General features: G+C 40.7%; 2 protein-coding genes across 7 annotated transcripts in view; one reads left to right on the forward strand and one right to left on the reverse strand.

The window, feature by feature from the left end:
* HMGCS1 (3-hydroxy-3-methylglutaryl-CoA synthase 1) overlaps window positions 1–11,762 on the forward strand; it is a 21,953-nt gene extending 10,191 nt beyond the window's left edge. For 3 of the 6 annotated variants that reach the window (XM_089779405.1, XM_006139504.4, XM_089779406.1), the window contains exons 2-10: window positions 1,633–2,090; window positions 2,589–2,714; window positions 5,530–5,694; window positions 7,427–7,595; window positions 7,733–7,903; window positions 9,855–9,961; window positions 10,323–10,448; window positions 10,757–10,920; window positions 11,303–11,762. In XM_089779405.1, the coding sequence (XP_089635531.1) occupies window positions 1,643–2,090; window positions 2,589–2,714; window positions 5,530–5,694; window positions 7,427–7,595; window positions 7,733–7,903; window positions 9,855–9,961; window positions 10,323–10,448; window positions 10,757–10,920; window positions 11,303–11,395 (1,569 nt within the window). In that variant the 5' untranslated portion in view covers window positions 1,633–1,642 and the 3' untranslated portion in view covers window positions 11,396–11,762. Of the gene's footprint in view, window positions 1–676; window positions 739–1,632; window positions 2,091–2,588; window positions 2,715–5,529; window positions 5,695–7,426; window positions 7,596–7,732; window positions 7,904–9,854; window positions 9,962–10,322; window positions 10,449–10,756; window positions 10,921–11,302 lie in introns of all 6 variants that reach the window. The other 3 variants (XM_006139506.5, XM_089779403.1, XM_089779404.1) reach the window with 2 other exon arrangements.
* Window positions 11,763–14,961: 3,199 nt separating this feature from the next.
* NIM1K (NIM1 serine/threonine protein kinase) overlaps window positions 14,962–18,205 on the reverse strand; it is a 70,800-nt gene continuing 67,556 nt past the window's right edge. Inside the window, exon 4 of the mRNA XM_075932501.2 lies at window positions 14,962–15,711. Coding sequence (XP_075788616.2) covers window positions 14,962–15,711 — 750 coding nt within the window. The remainder of the gene's footprint in view (window positions 15,712–18,205) is intronic.

The following is an 18,205-nucleotide window of genomic DNA, read 5'->3' on the forward strand; positions in this document are numbered from 1 at the left end:
AACACTAGCATTGTTTCAGTGTCAGGCTAAAGCCACCCTTTTTACTCATGCTTTTATTAATGTCTGAGCTTGTATGTGTGTGTTCCTCTTCTCAATATGTTTTTAGCAGGTTTTATGTCCCTCTGGTGTCTTGTATTTTAAATTTATTTATTTATTTATTTATTTATTTATATATATATATATATATATATATATATATATATATATAATTTGTTTTGTGTTTAAAAACATTTGTAAGCCACCTCGAATATTTTAAATAGAGGGATGGGGTAAAATATTTAAATAAATAAGTAAACAAAAAAACAAACAAACCCCATTGGGCCGCATGCAAGCCACAGCTTGCCCACCACTGCTCTAAAGGACTATTCACAATTTGTGAATGAAACAATCTCCCTTCGTAGCTCGGAGTGTTAGAAATAAAGACCCTGCTGCATTGATTTCAGATCAGTTAGGATTCCCAGTTTTTGTTGGTTGTATTCCTGGAGATTTTGTTACATGACATAATCTTTAATAAAATATAAATGTTTAATTTCTGGAGATGCCAGGATAATCCTGGAGGGTTGGCCACCCTAATTAGGCAGTGTGTAGGCAGGAGACTGGGATCCAAAGGCCTGTATTGAATTGGCTGCTTTGGTCACCTTCCTGATATGAAGGGGTCCCGTGTTTATTTCTTTAGACCCTGAGAGCTGATGGGTCCCTGCCTGCAATGCAGCATCTTGATCCAAGTGCCTGTAAGAGGTAAGGATAGGACTCCAGGAGGGATGTGTAATACAAAAGATCAAGATCTCAAATTAAGCATTGGTATCTCTTGTCATGGAGGTGCACCATTTTATTTTATTTATCAAGGAAGTACTTTCCATAATAAAGGTGGCATCAGTACTACAAAGACTTGTGTGGGGGGCTCCTGCCTGCTGGTTTCCATTCTTCATGAGGTGACCAACACTGGAAGGGTTTCTGCTCCTAAGTAGACAAATTAGAACATCAGCATCATTGCATTACTTAACCTAGACTTCATTTCAAAGTTTTCTTCATATCATAGTTGCTCTGTGGGCAAACCCCTGAGTGCAGATCACTGTGGAAGACCTCTACTAGGTACCCAATCTCTGTTAGCAGATCTGTCCTCACCTGAATCATCCAGTTGACTTCAGTAGGCTTATTACTGTGCATAAGTGTTTGAGTCTTCAGGAACTAGGGATGTTAGATATTGTTTAATTTAATAATCGTGTAACCACACAAAATCTTAGCGGTTATGCAGTTATTTGATAGTCTCCAAGGGTGGAGCAAGCAGCCAGTGCACTTCTAGGCTTACTCAAGGGAATGCCCTGCCATCCCAGGCAGAAGCCTATCAGGAACTCAATTTTTTCTTTATATATATATATATATATATATATATATATAATTGATAAGTATCTATCTGGGAGTTAAGTGTGTTGGTGAAGTGCTCCTCTAATGCAGATGAGTACTTAGTTTTGGTATGAGAAGGTTGGACATGCCAGCAGCTAACATTAGATAGAATATATAGGAATAAAGTTTTTCCAGGAGCTTGTTGGAAATTAGACGTCTACTGCATAATTATTATTAAAGTGATTATATCCAAATAAGCTTTGGTGGCTTTTTTTTTTCTCTTTTAAGCTCTACCACAATGCCTGGATCCCTTCCTGTGAATGCTGAAGCCTGTTGGCCAAAAGATGTGGGAATTGTTGCACTGGAGATCTATTTTCCTTCTCAGTATGTTGACCAGACAGAATTGGAAAAATTTGATGGTGTGGATGCTGGGAAGTATACCATTGGTTTGGGTCAATCGAAGATGGGATTCTGCTCAGATAGAGAGGATATCAACTCACTCTGTTTGACTGTGGTACAGAAGCTTATGGAGCGGAATAGTCTCTCCTACGATTGCATTGGGAGATTAGAAGTTGGAACAGAGACAATCATTGACAAATCAAAATCTGTAAAGACTGTCTTGATGCAGCTCTTTGAGGATTCTGGTAATACTGATGTAGAAGGGATCGACACAACAAATGCATGCTATGGAGGCACTGCTGCTATCTTTAATGCTGTTAACTGGGTTGAGTCTAGTTCTTGGGATGGTAAGTTTGGTGTCTTTGTTTGAAAGCTATGTTTAAGTCTCTGTTCAGTATTCTTCCATGTAATTATAGACAGTCTTGTAAAAATACTTTAGAAGATAAAGGTTTCCTTTTCTATAATTAAAAATGCTCAGCAAAATAGACACTGGCCTTGTGCATAGTTTTCTTGGAAGTACACTAAACAGAGAGTGTATTTTTCCAAGATGACTTACACATCTAGGTTACACTTTATGGAGATGTGAAATTCAAATATATTGTATATGTGTTACAGAGTGATTCGGAGACACCTACTTATCACTAATCTTTTCTTGTAAATCTGGATGGGAATGCTCCAAGGAATGAAAATAAAAAGGTAGAAATAAATTCAGAGTAATGACAGCAGATTAGAGCTCTCTCAATCCTGCAAACATATCTTAGCATAAATTGAAGAACTAAGCATTGCCAGGTAAAAATAAAGTTTCCAAGGGACTCCTTTCTATAGTTTTTTCTTATCTTTTGCAGGTCGTTACGCGCTTGTTGTTGCTGGAGACATAGCTGTGTATGCCACTGGGAATGCCAGGCCAACTGGTGGAGCTGGTGCTGTTGCTATGTTAATTGGTCCAAATGCACCTTTAATTTTTGAGAGAGGTTAGTCTCATGTGGAAAGGTTTAAAATAAATGCCACATATAAGGCCTGCAGAACACCTTCAACTCCATGATGTCCAGTAGCTACTGTCATTCCAGGTCTACAGGGAGCCCTATGCTGTCCAGGCCCAGTGCGTATTTCCCTGAAGCGCAGGAACCAGGGCAACTGCCCTGAAGTTTCCTTGTGTTAGAACTTGCACCTTCTATCTTGTTGAATGTAGACTGACTTGTTGCTGCTCCAGGTGGGATACATTTGTGGTAGAGTATGATGTACTGCGTGCCTTTCTTCAGAGTTTCACCAATGGAAATACAAAGGCTGCACTGTCTAGTCTAGTGCCTGTCAGCATAGTTTTCTCAGATGATGAAAATCATTTCTTACAGGCAAGATAGGTTAGATCAGTGTTTCCCAATTTTATTTGGCCACTGGACCCTTTTAAACTCGAAAGAATTTTGCAGAACCCCTAATAACAGTATATATGGAGCTGAAAAAGTAGACCATAAATAAGTAAGGATAATAATAAACAAATGCTAAACAAGGTCATGAGATCAATATTTAGTTTAATTGCACATAATTAATATTATGTGATTTTTGGTTTTAAATATTTTTTTAATCATAAAATGTTATTGTAATGGAATTTTCTTGTGGAACCCTTATTTTAATTTCGCAGAACCCTAGAGTTCTGCGGAACACAGTTTGGGAAACACTGGGTTAGATTCACAAAGGAATGTTGGAGTGCTGATGCAGCGTCACTGTACTTAACTTCTAGGAGTCTAGAAAATAACTTGTGATTAATAAAGCCTGAGTTAGGCACCTTAGCTCCTTATACAATGAATGGGGAGAGTTAGGCTCCTCAGAATGCTATTCACAAAAGTTGGCATGCTAGTCATCTCTTTACCTCGACTACCCAGTGGAAGATGCCAAGGCAAGAGGAGCAAGGCTTAACATGCACCTCTCTTAGAGGTTGTTGCCAAAGTCTAGGCTGCAGGGACATGCCTCCCTTTTCTTGTGTGGGATTCTCTGCTGCCATGCCTTTTCTTTGTGGTGTTGCCTAATTGTTTTTGGCAAGATCCCAGAGGGTGAGGAGGAGCTCCCATGTATCTGTTAGCCCAGTGGTTAGAGTACATGCCAGAAGTGTAGAGGCCTCTTTCCCCTGTTAAAGTACCCTCATCTCAACGGGAGAAGAGATTTGAACAGGAATCTGCCACCTCTCAAGTAAGTATCCTAACCTCCTGTGTTTTGGGATACTCTGATGTGAACCTCCCTCAGTCTCTCCTGTTGAAATTGTTCCAGTTTTGATAAATGATCGTCATTGGGCTAGAGAGAGCAACTAACAGGGCTGTCCCTGGGATTGTGTGGGGCCCAGAACATTCTCTCTTCCCCTCCCCCTAGGTCCTATTCCCACTCCACCCTTTCCACCAAGCCCCAGCCCCAACTTTTCCCAAACGATACTAGGAGCTGGTGAGGGTATGGCATAGCATAGCAGGGCCAGTAGCACTGCCGTTGTCCCTCGTGCTACCTGGACTCTGTGTACCCAAGTAAAAATGGAGAGAAATGGGGCCAGTGCCACTGCTGCTGGCCCCTTTGTTGACCGGGGCCACGTGTATCCCTCAAGTGTGGGGTGCCCTGAATTAGGGATGTAAAATCCCCCCCCTCCCCCCCCGGTTGCATCCGGGCTGGTGCAGTCCCCTCTCTCATCTGCTCCTTCTTGGATGTCCAAAGCAGCCTCTACTTCTACTCCTTTCTTCCCCTGGGTGCCATAGGCAGGGCTGTTCGGGATGCCTGGAGCAGCCCATATCTACAGCAAGTCCTGCAGGGCTGGAGGAGACCCCTGCACATGGCGGGCGGGGACCTGATCCAGCCCCCACCAGTTAACCGGAACCAGTAACTCTTAAAGGGTGATGCTTACTGGTTAACCTTTTACATCCCTACTCTGGACCGCCCCATGGATAGGACAGCTCTGACAACTTAAGTATAAGAGTGACTCTAACTTGGTGGTATTAGCACTAACCTGGGAGGTGGGAGACCCAGCATCCAGTCCTGCAGCAGTAACTCCTAAATTATTTATCCATAATAGTGTACTTTCAAGAGGTGAGAATAAGGTTGTTGCGTGTCTGATTAGTTCTGTGGCTAGGGAACTCGCTTGAAAGGGGTCAGATGCCTGTTCAAATCCACTATCTCCCCTTTTGGGAGAGGTGGGACTTAAACTAAGGGGTCTCACAACCCAGGTGACAACCTTAACCACTGGGTTAAAAGTTATGAAGGAGTTGTGCCCTACCTCCATTGCCTGTTTTGTGTATGTTTGCTTGTAGGGGCCATATGTAGTAAATGAGGACTGAGGACACCTGCTGAATTGGAGAAATGCCTTTTTTTCACCAGTTCATGAATTGCACTGAGGCTTGGGTGTCCAGATGTATAGAATGGAGCTGTAGTTCACATGTTCAAACAAAATCATAAGCAAGTAGGAAACCTGTACTGCACAAATTCAGGTGCTGAGTGAGTTAGATGTCTAGAGGATTTGGCAGCAGCTGAGGTGGAATTTTTGTGCATCCAACTGAGACCAGATTCTGGGACTAAAACACATATATCCTTTTGTGAATCTAGCCTCATGTTTTTCCAGTACTTCCAGTCAGCTGGGTAGTGAGAGAACTGGAGTGGTGTGTCAAACCACTATAGATGTGAGAAGGCACTGAGCTGTGTGGCTAGCAGCCAATCTTATCTCTATGCCCCTAACCTGGGGTGAAATTCAGATTGATTTATAAACTGATTCCCCTAAGCAATTTTATTTATTTATTTATTTTTATTTTTTTTTATAAACAGGACTGCGTGGGACCCATATGCAGCATGCTTATGACTTTTACAAGCCAGATATGGTGTCTGAGTATCCTGTGGTTGATGGTAAACTATCTATTCAGTGCTACCTCAGTGCATTAGATCGCTGCTATTTTGTCTATCGCAACAAAATCCGTGCTCAGTGGCAAAAAGGTATGTATTACTGTGACATGTTCACAAGCATTGGTGGCACTTAAAATTTTGTCAGAGCACATAATGAGACTGGTTGTAAAAATAATGCATATATCCCTGTATATCTAGTCTAAGAAATCTTTAAATATTTAATATTTATTTAAATCAAGATGTATACTGAAATGAACAAAACTTGTTTTTGGTTTTATGGGGGAAGTGAAAGGAGGTAGTGCACATTGAAGTAGTATCTCACTTCTGTTCTAGAACATGTAAGATTAAATAAATGTCAGAGAAGCAGCATCAGTTACGAGGACTTTGGCTAGCTTATACCTCCAGTGTACCTTGCCTAGCAGGATGTGTGTATTTGATTTTTTTAAAGGTCCCTTAATCCTGTGACACTGAGATATTAAATTGTTCAGCAATTGTACAGAATAAATTAGGGCTGTCAAGTGATTAAAAAAATTAATCAAGATTAATTGCACTGTAAAATAATAATAAGAACACTATCTTTGTAAATATTTTGGATGTTTTCTACATCTTCTAATATACTGATTTCAGTGACAACACAGACTACAAAGTGTATAGTGCTCACTTTATATTTATTTTTATTACAAAACATTTATGCTGTAAAAAAAACAACAACTTCAGTTCACCTCCCTGAAGTATTGTAGTGCAAATTCTATCATGAAAGCTGAACTTAAATTCTTCTATATAATCAATATATTTGTATCCTATTCAAAAGAGTCCTTTTTTAGCTCAGCGGGCGGCACGGGTGCAAAGGGAGGTTGACTCTGCCGTGGGCAGTGCAGAGTTTGGAGGGGCTCAGCCCCCTATTGTAGGTGGCATAGGACTCAGGGATGGGGGTCAGCCCCCAAGCTTGAAGGGGTCAGCCCCTGGGCTGGGGGGGAGTAGACCACACCATGGGCAGTGCAGAGTTTGGGAGGGGGGACACAGCCCCAGAATCAGTCAAACCCAACCCCAGGAGGCAAAGAGAGGGTGGCTTGGGTGAGCCCTGCCGAGGGAGGGAGGGAAGGGAGAGTTTGGGCAAGCCCCTGCCCCCACTCCAGGTGTTTTATTTAAAAAAAAATATGGTCACCTGGGAGGGGAGAGATATGGGTGTCAGGATCTTTACTTTTTTTGTTTACTTCTCCGCTGGAGCTGGAACCACAGCTTCAGGTTTTTTTCCTCCTTTCTGCTTTGTTTTTCCGTGCGCCCTCTAGTGGCGGTTTGCATTACTGCACCTTACCAGAGAAGCAGCTCATTCTGGTTTGTCAACCTCTGTGATTAACGCGAGTTTATTTTTTTAACGCATTAATTCTGCCTTGAATTAATTGCAGGTGTCAACGCCCACTAATTAACCCTAAAATAAATATAAATGTATTGTTTCATATTTATTGAGCAGCACTGTTTTGGAGATAAATAACTACCTCCTGCCATTGCTAAATCTGACCAATGTGCCAAAATACTATTATTATTTTTTTATGTATCAGCACAATCATATGTCACTTTACAGTACTGGCACAGTTTGCCAATTGTTTTCTAAAGAGCTTCTTTGGCCAAAAATTACCTTATATTTTGGAATACAAATAACTGCCGTGCTTCTAGTAACTTGCCAGCAAAGTCTGGATTTTACAGTAATCTGGATTCTACCATACTGTATGTAGCTTGCTTTAAAAATAGTGGCTATTGTGAGCAACTATACATTTATTGTTATAAATTATGGTGACATTGTTTTTTTTTTTGCCTTTTCCAGAAGGAAGTGACAGAGACTTTACCTTGAATGACTTTGGCTTCATGATCTTCCATTCTCCATATTGTAAACTTGTACAAAAATCTGTGGCTCGACTGTTGTTGAATGATTTTCTTAGTGACCAGAACTCTAAACCAGAAAATGGTATTTATAGTGGCTTGGAAGCTTTCAGGTGAGAACTTCTATTATTACTTAATTAGTCTGAGGAAGAAGGGAATCTAAAATGTGCTATGTATCTTTTATGCTTCTCTCTTTCAGCTGTTATAGTGAATAGCAGCAATTTCTAAACCTCACTATTTTTTAAAATAGGGACATAAAACTGGAGGATACTTATTTTGACAGAGATGTGGAAAAGGCCTTTATGAAAGCTAGTTCTGAACTCTTTAATCAGAAAACCAAAGCTTCTTTACTTGTATCCAGTCAAAATGGAAACATGTACACCCCCTCAGTCTATGGCTGCCTTGCTTCTCTTCTAGCACAGTAAGTATAAAGCCAGAAAAATGAGAAGTTGTGACTTGATGTGTTCACTCTTGGGAAAACTCTAGAAACAACATTTTTCCAACAGGCTTACAAACTAGCTCCCAATTTTTTTTTTCCCTAGGATGAAGTTTAGGTAGCAATCGTGGTGGTGTTGTTTTTAACCCAAACATAAGTTTAGTAAAGCCCTCTAAATTTATTAGTCATGCAGTTGAAGTGGGAAAGTAGGCTGTAAGCATTCCAGTGATGGCATTGTCCTGATAGTATGCTGTTTTAATAGTTGATAACACATAAACATAGTTGCATCAAGTTTCTATTCTTGAATTAACAACATTTTAGATGTTATTTTACAATGATCAAACTAGAAAAACCCCACCTGGTTTCATTCTTAAAACCTGAACACATGCACATGATTGCTAGATCAGGAATCAGAAGCCTTTCCTATCCTGCCTCAAGTTATGGCAGGGTTGATTTAGATGATTACTAGAAACTGGTTGCAGATCAAATGATTCTGCATGCATACTTAACAATGTGAAACCAGCCTAAGCAGGTAATTTATTTGTATGTGCTCAAGTCTTTCATACTTCATCCACCCACCACCCATCTTTCGTGAGTTGCTTCCCTATCATCCAAACTAATTAGTCTCTGACTAAAGTTTTCATTTACTAGGGCACACCTTTCCCAGTCTCCAAACAAATTCAGAGGAGAGAAATCAAGACATCTCTTCCCTGCCAAAACAAGCATATCCATAGAAAATCTTCATTTGTTTCTTTTCAGACAGTTCAGGCAAGCATCAGCTGTGGTGCCATCACTGTGACAGCACCAAAGGGAACTCTAGCAAGTTAACTCCTTAGCATCCACTTTCTCTCAGTACTAGTTTGATAGTTTTCTTAGGTGGTGATGTGTTCTAGGCCTGGAAAAAGCAAGTAATCTGAGAATTGTAGTGCTCTGAACATAATTTGATACCATTCCTTTAAATTAATTTTGAGGATCGCTGCACTGCAGAGTAAGGATGTTAAATAGCGGTTATCTAACTAATCGTGTAGTTGATACAATTTAATGACTACTACGCAGAGCCCCAGCAGGGGTAGAGCCAGGATTGAGCAGTCCCAGCTCATTGCCAGCTCTGGGAGTCACCTACGCTGTGGCTCTGCATTTTAAATGTAGTCAGAGCCCGGCAGCTCTTACAACATTTTAAAATGCAGAGCTGCAGCATCCCAGACCCAGCACAAGCCAGGACTGCTCGGTCCTGGTTCACGCTGAATCCAGCAGCCCCTGTTCATGGCTAGCCCTGTCCTCTGCAAACAGAGGCTGCTCCAGCAGCAGCCCCTGGCCGTGGGCAAGGGCTGCTGCTGGAGCAGCCTCTGTGCGCAGCCAGCCCGGGCAACCGTTAACAGGGGCTGCTTAGCAGCAGCAGCCCCTGTCCCCTCTCTGCTGCCTCTGATAGAAGCAGGGGGTGGGGGAGTGGGCAGGCGGCACCGTGGAGACAGCTTTTAAGCAGTCTCCCCCAGCACCAGCTCCTATTTCCCCCATAGAGGCAGCAAGAGGAGTGGGGAAGTGAGAAGTCAATACTCCAATTGACAACCCAATAAGCTTTTGCTTTTATCTTTCATCTTGTTTCAAAGATCATTATTTAGTGCTGTAGATGTATGTGGCACTTCTCAGTTAGAAAGTGAGATCTTTTCTGTGAGATGAATACAGTCTAATACGGGTAATGCAGTGTGTAGATGCCTCACCTGAAGAGGTAGTAAAACAAATCTTGCTCCACACTTTTTATATTGCGTGTTTTATGTATAGGAACTGTGGCTTTTAGTTAAGGTGTGAGCTGCACTGATCCAATAAACTCCGACCTTTGTGGGCTTCTTTCAGTAAGCTAAATATTACACTTGGTTATTTAAAATTGGCACCTAAGCATAGTTCTCTTAATTCTTTTCAACTATTGCTCCATGTACAGGTGCTCCCCACAGCAGCTAGCAGGACAGAGAATTGGTGTGTTCTCCTATGGTTCTGGTTTTGCTGCTACACTCTATTCCATTAGAGTTACACAGGATGCCACACCTGGTAAGTCAAGTATAGCTTTTTTCATTTGGACAACTCACCTGAAAAGTTGGCTATGCTAAAATATTAGTATAAGTGGAAATGCAACAGACTGGCTAATAGTGATAGAAGTATTTCTGTATGATAGAGAAAAAACTAAAAATCAAGATGCTGTTCCATGATGTTCTAACTCCCAAAAGACTAGCTTTAACTTTTTGTAATTTATAATAATGTAATTTTTTTGTCACAGAGACCATGGAAATCCATGTATTAAACTAAAACTACATTCCTAGAGATTATAGGAACATCTTTTTGAAATATTAGTGCATAGGCATTTTACTAACAGTGTTAGTATTTACTTAGTGAAGGTTTTGTGTGTTTGCAGGTTCTTCCCTGGATAAAATAACTTCTAGCCTATCTGATCTGAAAACACGACTTGACTCAAGAAAGTGTATTGCACCAGATGTTTTTGCTGAAAACATGAAGATTAGACAGGAAACTCATCACTTGGGTAAAAGCATTTTCATATAAAGTAAATTACAATATGCTTAACCAAGTGAATTCCTGATACTGTTATCAAATCCCTGAATTCAGTTAAGGATCAAAGTCCAGGGCTTTCATACCTTTCTAGTTGTACATAGTTTCAATCAAGCATGGCAGTAGTTTAAGTATTCATGGCAGAGTTTGAGCTGAAGTGGAGATCAGACTTTGTTATTAGTACACTGGTTTATCTGCTATTGTTGCATTTTGGAAAGGGGCAGTAAACGTTATGATAACCATCAACAATCAGTTAACAATATTTTACTGGTTTCCTCATAGCAAACTACATTCCACAGTGTTCAGTGGATGATCTGTTTGAGGGAACATGGTACCTAGTGCGAGTGGATGAAAAACACAGAAGAACTTATGCTCGACGTCCAGTGCTCGGTGATGGACCCTTGGAAGCAGGAGCTGAGGTTGTCCATCCAAACATAGTTCATGAGGTGAAAAAAAAATGTTAATAGCAAAATTATTTCTATATGGTGGAACTATACAGCCTTCCTCTAAGAGAAGGACAAAGGAGCTGATAGCTTATTTCCATCTGATTTGTTAAAATAGACAAAATAAGAGCCAAAAAAAATCAGACATACATTTAAAAAAAAAATCTCACATGCAGAATGTTATGTTGCAAGAGCGACTGAAGAAGTTTGTGTATAAGCCAAGATTGCAGAAACATCCAATCAAACTTGAATAGCTAAAACCAAACTTTCTAAATAGTGTAGCATGAATTTTGTCTGGGAAATAATACTGGGGGTGTAGGAAGAAGTTAGGAAATCTAAGAATAAGACCTGGAAACTTAAGTTTTTAATTTGTTTTCCTCCTCAGCTTATCCCAAGCCCTGCTAAGAAAATGCCAAGAATTCCTGCAACAACAGATTCTGAAGCTATTGCTGTCTCTATTTCCAATGGAGAACATTAATTTACCTCTGTGAGGTGGGAAATTAATTAAAATTGGGGTTTGGTGGGGAAGAAAAAGGGATTAGATATTATCTATGTTTCATTGTACAGTAATACTTTATTGGCGCATGGAAAACTGTTTAAACTCCTTGAGAGGCTAGTTTAATGTGATTTTATAACACTAAAGCATGAAAGTATTGGAAAAGGCAAAGGTTCTATGGGCTTTCATAACTCTGGATATTGGTGTGGTTTCATAAATGGTTCAGGATTGTGTGCACTAATTACAAGATCTTGGTAGTTGGACACAGAAAAACAAACTTTTACTTGACTTCCCAATTTTTTTAGCGAACCCTTTTAAAATAGATTTATTTTTTATTTTTTTTTTTTTTTTTTGCATGAACTCCTCTTCTGGAAGTAAAATTTTCTAAAAATGTGTAGAGGGGAAAATGTGTTCTCTCCTCTCCTAAACAACTATGATCAAAACCAATTCTTGCCTCTCCCCCAAAGTGTGTCTGGTTTTTAATGTTGGGGTCCTCGGTGCCTTGACAATAAGTAGTCAGTTTTCTAAGTACACCCATTTCTTCCAATGCCAAGAAGTTTGTTAGGAATAGGCATCAAGTGATCAAAGTCTGTGACCACCTGGTAGCTGTGGTCTCCATCTAACTCCCAGTGCCGGTCACATCACTTTTATCCACATAATTAAAGCCCACAGCCTTACAGTTTTGGCAATATTACAGCAGAGGCCAAGGACTGAATGAAGTTGGGAGTCTTCACGGTTCTTCCACTGAGAGGTTCTTGGCAGGGCACAGGAAGAAAGCTGTCTAAAATTAATAAAGGGTTTAATCCCCTAATTCTTTCAGTCTGGTACCTTTTAAAAAGAATATTCAACTTAAATGCTTATTTGTTGTTAGTGATCAGAGGGCAGTTTTCTACTTCTCAATTTTCAAATACTATAAGGAGCTTATTCATACTGACAAACACAAGGGGCAAAGATGTTCCTACCTCTTTCTTTTACTGTATTGTTCTTAATAACAATATTAACTTTGAACTCATGATTGGTTTCATATTTCAACTTCCCCATCCAGTATTTCTATAACAAGACTGTTGCAGGAAAACACAAAAACCTTTTCCCATCTTTCCAGTCTGACAGCTGTTCATTATGCAAGAAGTAAATGCCCAAAACTAGCAGGGAGACCATTCTGAGCTACGAAGAGCCTTGATAGCTTTGTAAAATATATTTAAGTTCTAAAGTACAAATTGCGTCTTTTTAAATTTTATTTCACCTTCCACTTCAAAACTTTATATAATATAAACTCGTAGAAATGATGTGTTGCAAAATGCAGGTTTTTGTGTAATGTAGTGTTTGTATAATACACTGTCACTAAGATTTGATAACTTTTTTTGTTGAACTTGTGTAGTCAACTTTCTAAAATTTCCTTTAATATGAACAGATGTGGGCTAATAATCTAAGTGCTTTTATTGAAAGTGGTGGAGAAATGATGCATGAAGATACGTTTGCAAGGGTTAGGGTTTTTAGTTTCATAAGAAACTAATGTGCTTCCAGAAGACTAATTTATCTCAGAATGAAGTCTGTTGCTGGCAATGGACAGGCCAAGAAATACTGGCACACACCCACAAATTAACTTGCTCTCCTCTCTAACAGTGAGGCAGATCCTTTTGTAAATAAAGTTTTAGAGATATTTGAAACCAGTGTTGGTGTAGTGCTGAATTGGTGTGGAATACATCTCTTAAATGGATTAGGAAGAATCTAGTGGCCCAGCAAACTCTGGTGAGTATGTACAAGTTACTGATCAGGGAACCCAAGATATGCAGGTGTTTTGGTATAAACGTTTCCCTTTTCTGTTGCATAGTGGAATATTAAGTGGAAAGTTAATCAGACTCTCTAGTTGACACTTCTGCCCTAAAACATGATTCTAAATATTTTGGGTTATATCTTTCCATGTTATATACAGCTTGTTCTTTAAACTCAAACCAGTTGTAACAATTTTTTTCTTGACTGCCCTCTTGCTCAGCACTCATCTATGACTACAATGCAGTCAATTTCCATAACCTTTTTTAATTCCAAGCTCCTCTTTACAACATAAAAGCAAATGAAGGAACACTGTGCACCCCTTTTTAGCTTTAACAGAGCTATTTAAAACCCTACCAGGCCAATGAAAACATGAAAAGTTGCTTTTTTTTAATTTAAATTCTGGTTGTCATACAAACAGAAGCTGTGCAGCTTCAATTTTTAATTGGCCAAACAAAAGCCCCAAGGGACTGACCTCAAGCTGCCAGTGTAGCTGTTTTAACTGTGCCAGCTTATACTAGTGTAACTATTGAGGAAACATTTTTACAGCTTGTGTTAAGTCGATATAGGGAGACCAGAGCCCCAAACTTCTGATTATAGTAGAAAGGGGTATGCTGCCTTATACACAAACATTGCATATGGCAACTGTCTTTTATAAGGGGACATAGTCAAGGAGGGCTCTACTACAAGAGACTTCTAAGGTATTAAAAAAGTCCCATTCTTGTGTATGGGTTTTATGGTTGTTTTTGTTTTGCTTTTAATGATTTCTAATATCAAAATCAAACTGTTTTCGATTTCTGTGCTAATCTTTACTACTGAAGGTAACATGAGCCAGAAGTACTGCATTGTGGTATGTTTCCTTTGTTAGGGACATTAGCAGTAAAGATAAAGGCAGGTAAAGTTAGTCCGTTAGCAATATCCCATGCACTTCATTTGGAACAGGACTGGGTACACTGTTCTGCGTTTTTGCTGCCTCATCTTCGTACTTACTATTTCACACAGGATAAAACTATACAAAGTCCTATAGATGGCAGCATAGCTGACTATACCTAGGAGTCATAGCATCTCTCACAGTGGTACTAAAAGGTGCACAATGTTTGATTTTTGAATTAGTGGAACAGAATGTAAGGGTTTGTCTTTCAATACAGGATAACTTGTGATCACAACAAAAAATAGCTTGACAAACCAGGGGTATTTTTCAAAAGCTGATCCTGAACTAATAATGGGGGTGGAGGGAAGGTTAGGTATAATAGCTAAAAATGAAGTGCTAACAAACATTTAATGCCTAATATATTACCAGTTATTCTTGGCTTAAGTAAATAGTTGTAGATTTCTTGTAAATAAATATGCACAGCTCTTCAGTAATCAGTCTCTTTTGATGACCAGATTTTATCTGTTGCAAACTGACATTTAGAGTCCTCTGTGTGATGATTTAACATCAGGATAATAAAGTTCTATATCTGCAAGTGACCACACATTACAAATAGCTGTCTTAAAAGATCAGCCCAAATATATTTAGTAATTCTACTCCGTTATTAAAAGGAAACATCCATTAGACAATTTGTATTTGTTAATGGCTTTCATTGAGGTCTGGGGCTAAAGTGCAAACACAAACAAGTCTGTTTGAGCACAAGTCCTCTGAATGAACTGACACATTTTGAGATTTAAGGCAGTTTTGGTTTTATTTAAAAATTACAAAAATGTAACCTCAAAGCTTATTGTGAAATCAATAAAACCCCTTGTTAAATGTACTGAATGTAAAGTCTGCTATATGCAATTCATAAAATTGAACACAACTTGGATGTATGCCTGATACTCCGGTATGCACTATGACCTTTCTTTAAGTCCTGCTCTTTGGGTTCTGGTTGCATGACTATAGGAACAGTCTCCAGGGCTCTTTTCTTTTGTACTCTGTGTAAAACAATTCGGTAGATACCAGTTATTGAGCTTCGAGAATCTCTCCCGCGGTTATTTTGAATGTGTTCTTCTGTAATTCCCAAATCTTCTAATGTATTTTTCACTTCAATTTCCTCCTCTTTGAGGGTAGTGGTCTCTGTCAAATATTTTGGATCCAGTTTAAATGGGTCCAAGGCTTTTGGATACTGTATCCCTTGCATCCATTCATTCTTCATAATACATTCGATAGAGTACCGTGCAGTTGGAACTGGCTGAAGAACTCCTCTGATCAGTTTCTGGCAAGTTTCTGAAAGATATGGGGGGAGGCTGTATGTCCCATCAAGAATGCACTTCTTCAGTTTGGCCACTGTTTCAGCTCGAAAAGGCATCGTACCAGTTGTCATAAAATATAAAAGGATGCCTAGTGCCCATATGTCAACATAAACACCAACATAGTTTTCATCTCGGAAGAGCTCTGGTGCAGCATAAGGAGGAGAGCCACAGAAAGTGTTTAAAGTTTCATCTCTTTTACTTATTGTGCTGAATCCAAAGTCTCCCACTTTCACACAGGTGTTACTGGTATAGAATACATTTTCTGCTTTCAGGTCCCGGTGAATGATATTGTTATCATGCTGTAGATCAAGAGAAAAGTAAATTAGAAGATTTCCAAATAACTTTTTCTGTATCTTTGACATATAGAAGTTGCCATTTAAAATATCAACATTTGCCAAGTGGGTCTGAGATTTTCCAGTGTTTCTGTATGGATGTAAAATATGAAAATGAACAGTTAAGGTGCCCAAACAAACTTAATTTTGTCTGGGCTGACATGGGGGAGGGAGGAGGAAACAAAAATGTAATGTCTTTTGAAATCAGTGTAATCTCACACATTAACACCACATGCATTCGTTATACAGGCAGTCCCCGAGTTACGCGGATCCGACTTACGTCGGATCTGCAGTTACGAACAGGGATTTCTCACCCCAGGAGGACTGGAGTGGTGGGATGCCTGGTCCCGCCTCCTCCGGGGCAAGAAAAGCTGCTCCCCGTCTCCCTGGTCTGCTGGGGGAGCCAAGCGGCGGGGGAGCCAAGCGGCGGAGGACCCGGGGCCGGACCCGCGGCCGCTTCCAGATCAGCTGGAAGCGGCCGCAGGTCCGGCCGAGTCCTCAGCGGCTTTGCTCACCGTCTCCCGGACCAGGGAGATGCTGAGCAAAGCCGCTGAGGACCCGGCCGGACCCGCGGCGCTTCCAGCTGATCTGGAAGCGCTGCGATCCGGCCTGGGTCCTCCGTCGCTTTGCTCCACGTCTCCCTGGTCTGCTGGGGAGGGACGCAGCTAGTGCCCCCCCCAGCAGACCAGGGAGACATGGAGCAAAGCCGGGGGCCTGTGGTAGAGCAGGTGGGGCACTGCCGGTTGGTCCCGCAGCACCGCTCCTTGGTGCTACTGGACCAACCCGGCAGCACCCCAGCTGCCCTGCCCCAGGTGTCCTGATTCAGCTGCTGCTGATCAGTTTCAGCAGTGGCTGAATCAGAATGCCTGGGGCAGAGCAGCTGGGGTGCTGCTGGGTTGGTCCAGTAGCACCAAGGAGCGGCCACACTACTGGACCAGCCCAGCCGCACCCGAGCTGCTCTGCCCCAGGCGTCCCCAAGTCAGCCGCTGCTGAAACTGACCAGCGGCTGACTACAGGAAGCCCGAGGCAGAGTTGCTCTGCCCTGGGCTTCCTGGAATCAGCTGCTGATCAGTTTCAGCAGCAGCTGACTTGGGGACGCCTGGGGTTCTTAAGTTGAATCTGTATAAGTCAGAACTGGCATCCAGATTCAGCTGCGGTTGAAACTGATCAGTTTCAGCAGTGGCTGATGCCAGTTCCGACTTACATACAGATTCAACTTAAGAACAAACCTATAGTCCCTATCTTGTACGTAACCTGGGGACTGCCTGTAGTTATTATACGGTTATTCCAAGGCTTGCTACAGGATGGATTTAAGTTACTTCAACAACCTATGTGCATTTCCTTACCCTAGTATTTAGGTTTCTTTTCAGGGGTATATGATACTGTTTTTATAAAAATTACACTCTCTCTCCAGGTCTTTGCCTTATTTTACTGATAAGTAATTTTATTCATAACTCCATCTTATACTCCGTTTATGTGCAAAGCCCATTTTGTATCTGAACAGAGCATCCTTTGATCTTTGAGTTTCTGTGGATGGTATCTCAGTAGTCTTTGCATTTGATTAAAAAGCAAGCCAAATTCCATTGACTTCTCTAGGGCTACGTCTAGATTGCATCCCTTTTTCGTAAAAGGGATGCAAATTAGACGTATTGCAATTGCTAATGAAGCGGGAATTTAAATCTCCCCTGCTTCATTAGCATAAAAATGGCTGCCGCTTTTTTTCAGCAGGGAGCTTTGCCAGAAAAAAGCGCCAGTCTAGACGCGGGTCTTTTGGAAAATAAAGCCTTTTCCAAAAGATCCCTTATCCCTCTTAAAATAAGGGATTTTCGTAAAAGGCTTTATTTTCCAAAAGATCCGCGTCTAGACTGGTGCTTTTTTCCAGCAAAGCTCCGTGCTAAAAAAAAGCAGCAACCATTTTTATGCTAATGACGTGGAGATTTAAATCCCCGCTTCATTAGCAATTGCGATACGTCTAATTTGCAATCCTTTGCATCCCTTTTTCGTAAATCTAGATGTAGCCTAGGAGTTTAGGCCAGGGTTGAATTTGATCCATAGAAATCTTTTAATTATCACTTTTTAGAACTCAGCTTGCTCTGAAATGCTAACTGTGATAACAGATGCCATTATGCTACTCTTTCATCTGCTGTGTTCTTCCTCCCCATTTATTAGCATTGCCATTCCCCACAAAACAAAAAACTGCCATATGTAGCTTGTTTCTTGAGTCTAATGGGCAGTGTACTACAAACTAGCTCAGTCAGTGTGCTTACAGATGCAACACCTGGGTCATGACTTTACATGTGGATAAGAATGCTGTACAAGAGCAAGGAAAGCTGTCATACTGGTGTGTTGCTCTATGCAAAATGAGTTTGGTGGTCTTAGTGCACTGTCCAAAGAAGTGACAGAATCAGAAAAAACACTCAGGCTGCAGTTAGGCATTAAGCAGGCCAAGAGTTGAGTGGAA

Source organism: Pelodiscus sinensis, chromosome 6 (genome assembly GCF_052426305.1).
Source record: "Pelodiscus sinensis isolate ZL-2025 chromosome 6, ASM5242630v1, whole genome shotgun sequence".
NCBI lineage: Eukaryota > Metazoa > Chordata > Testudines > Trionychidae > Pelodiscus > Pelodiscus sinensis.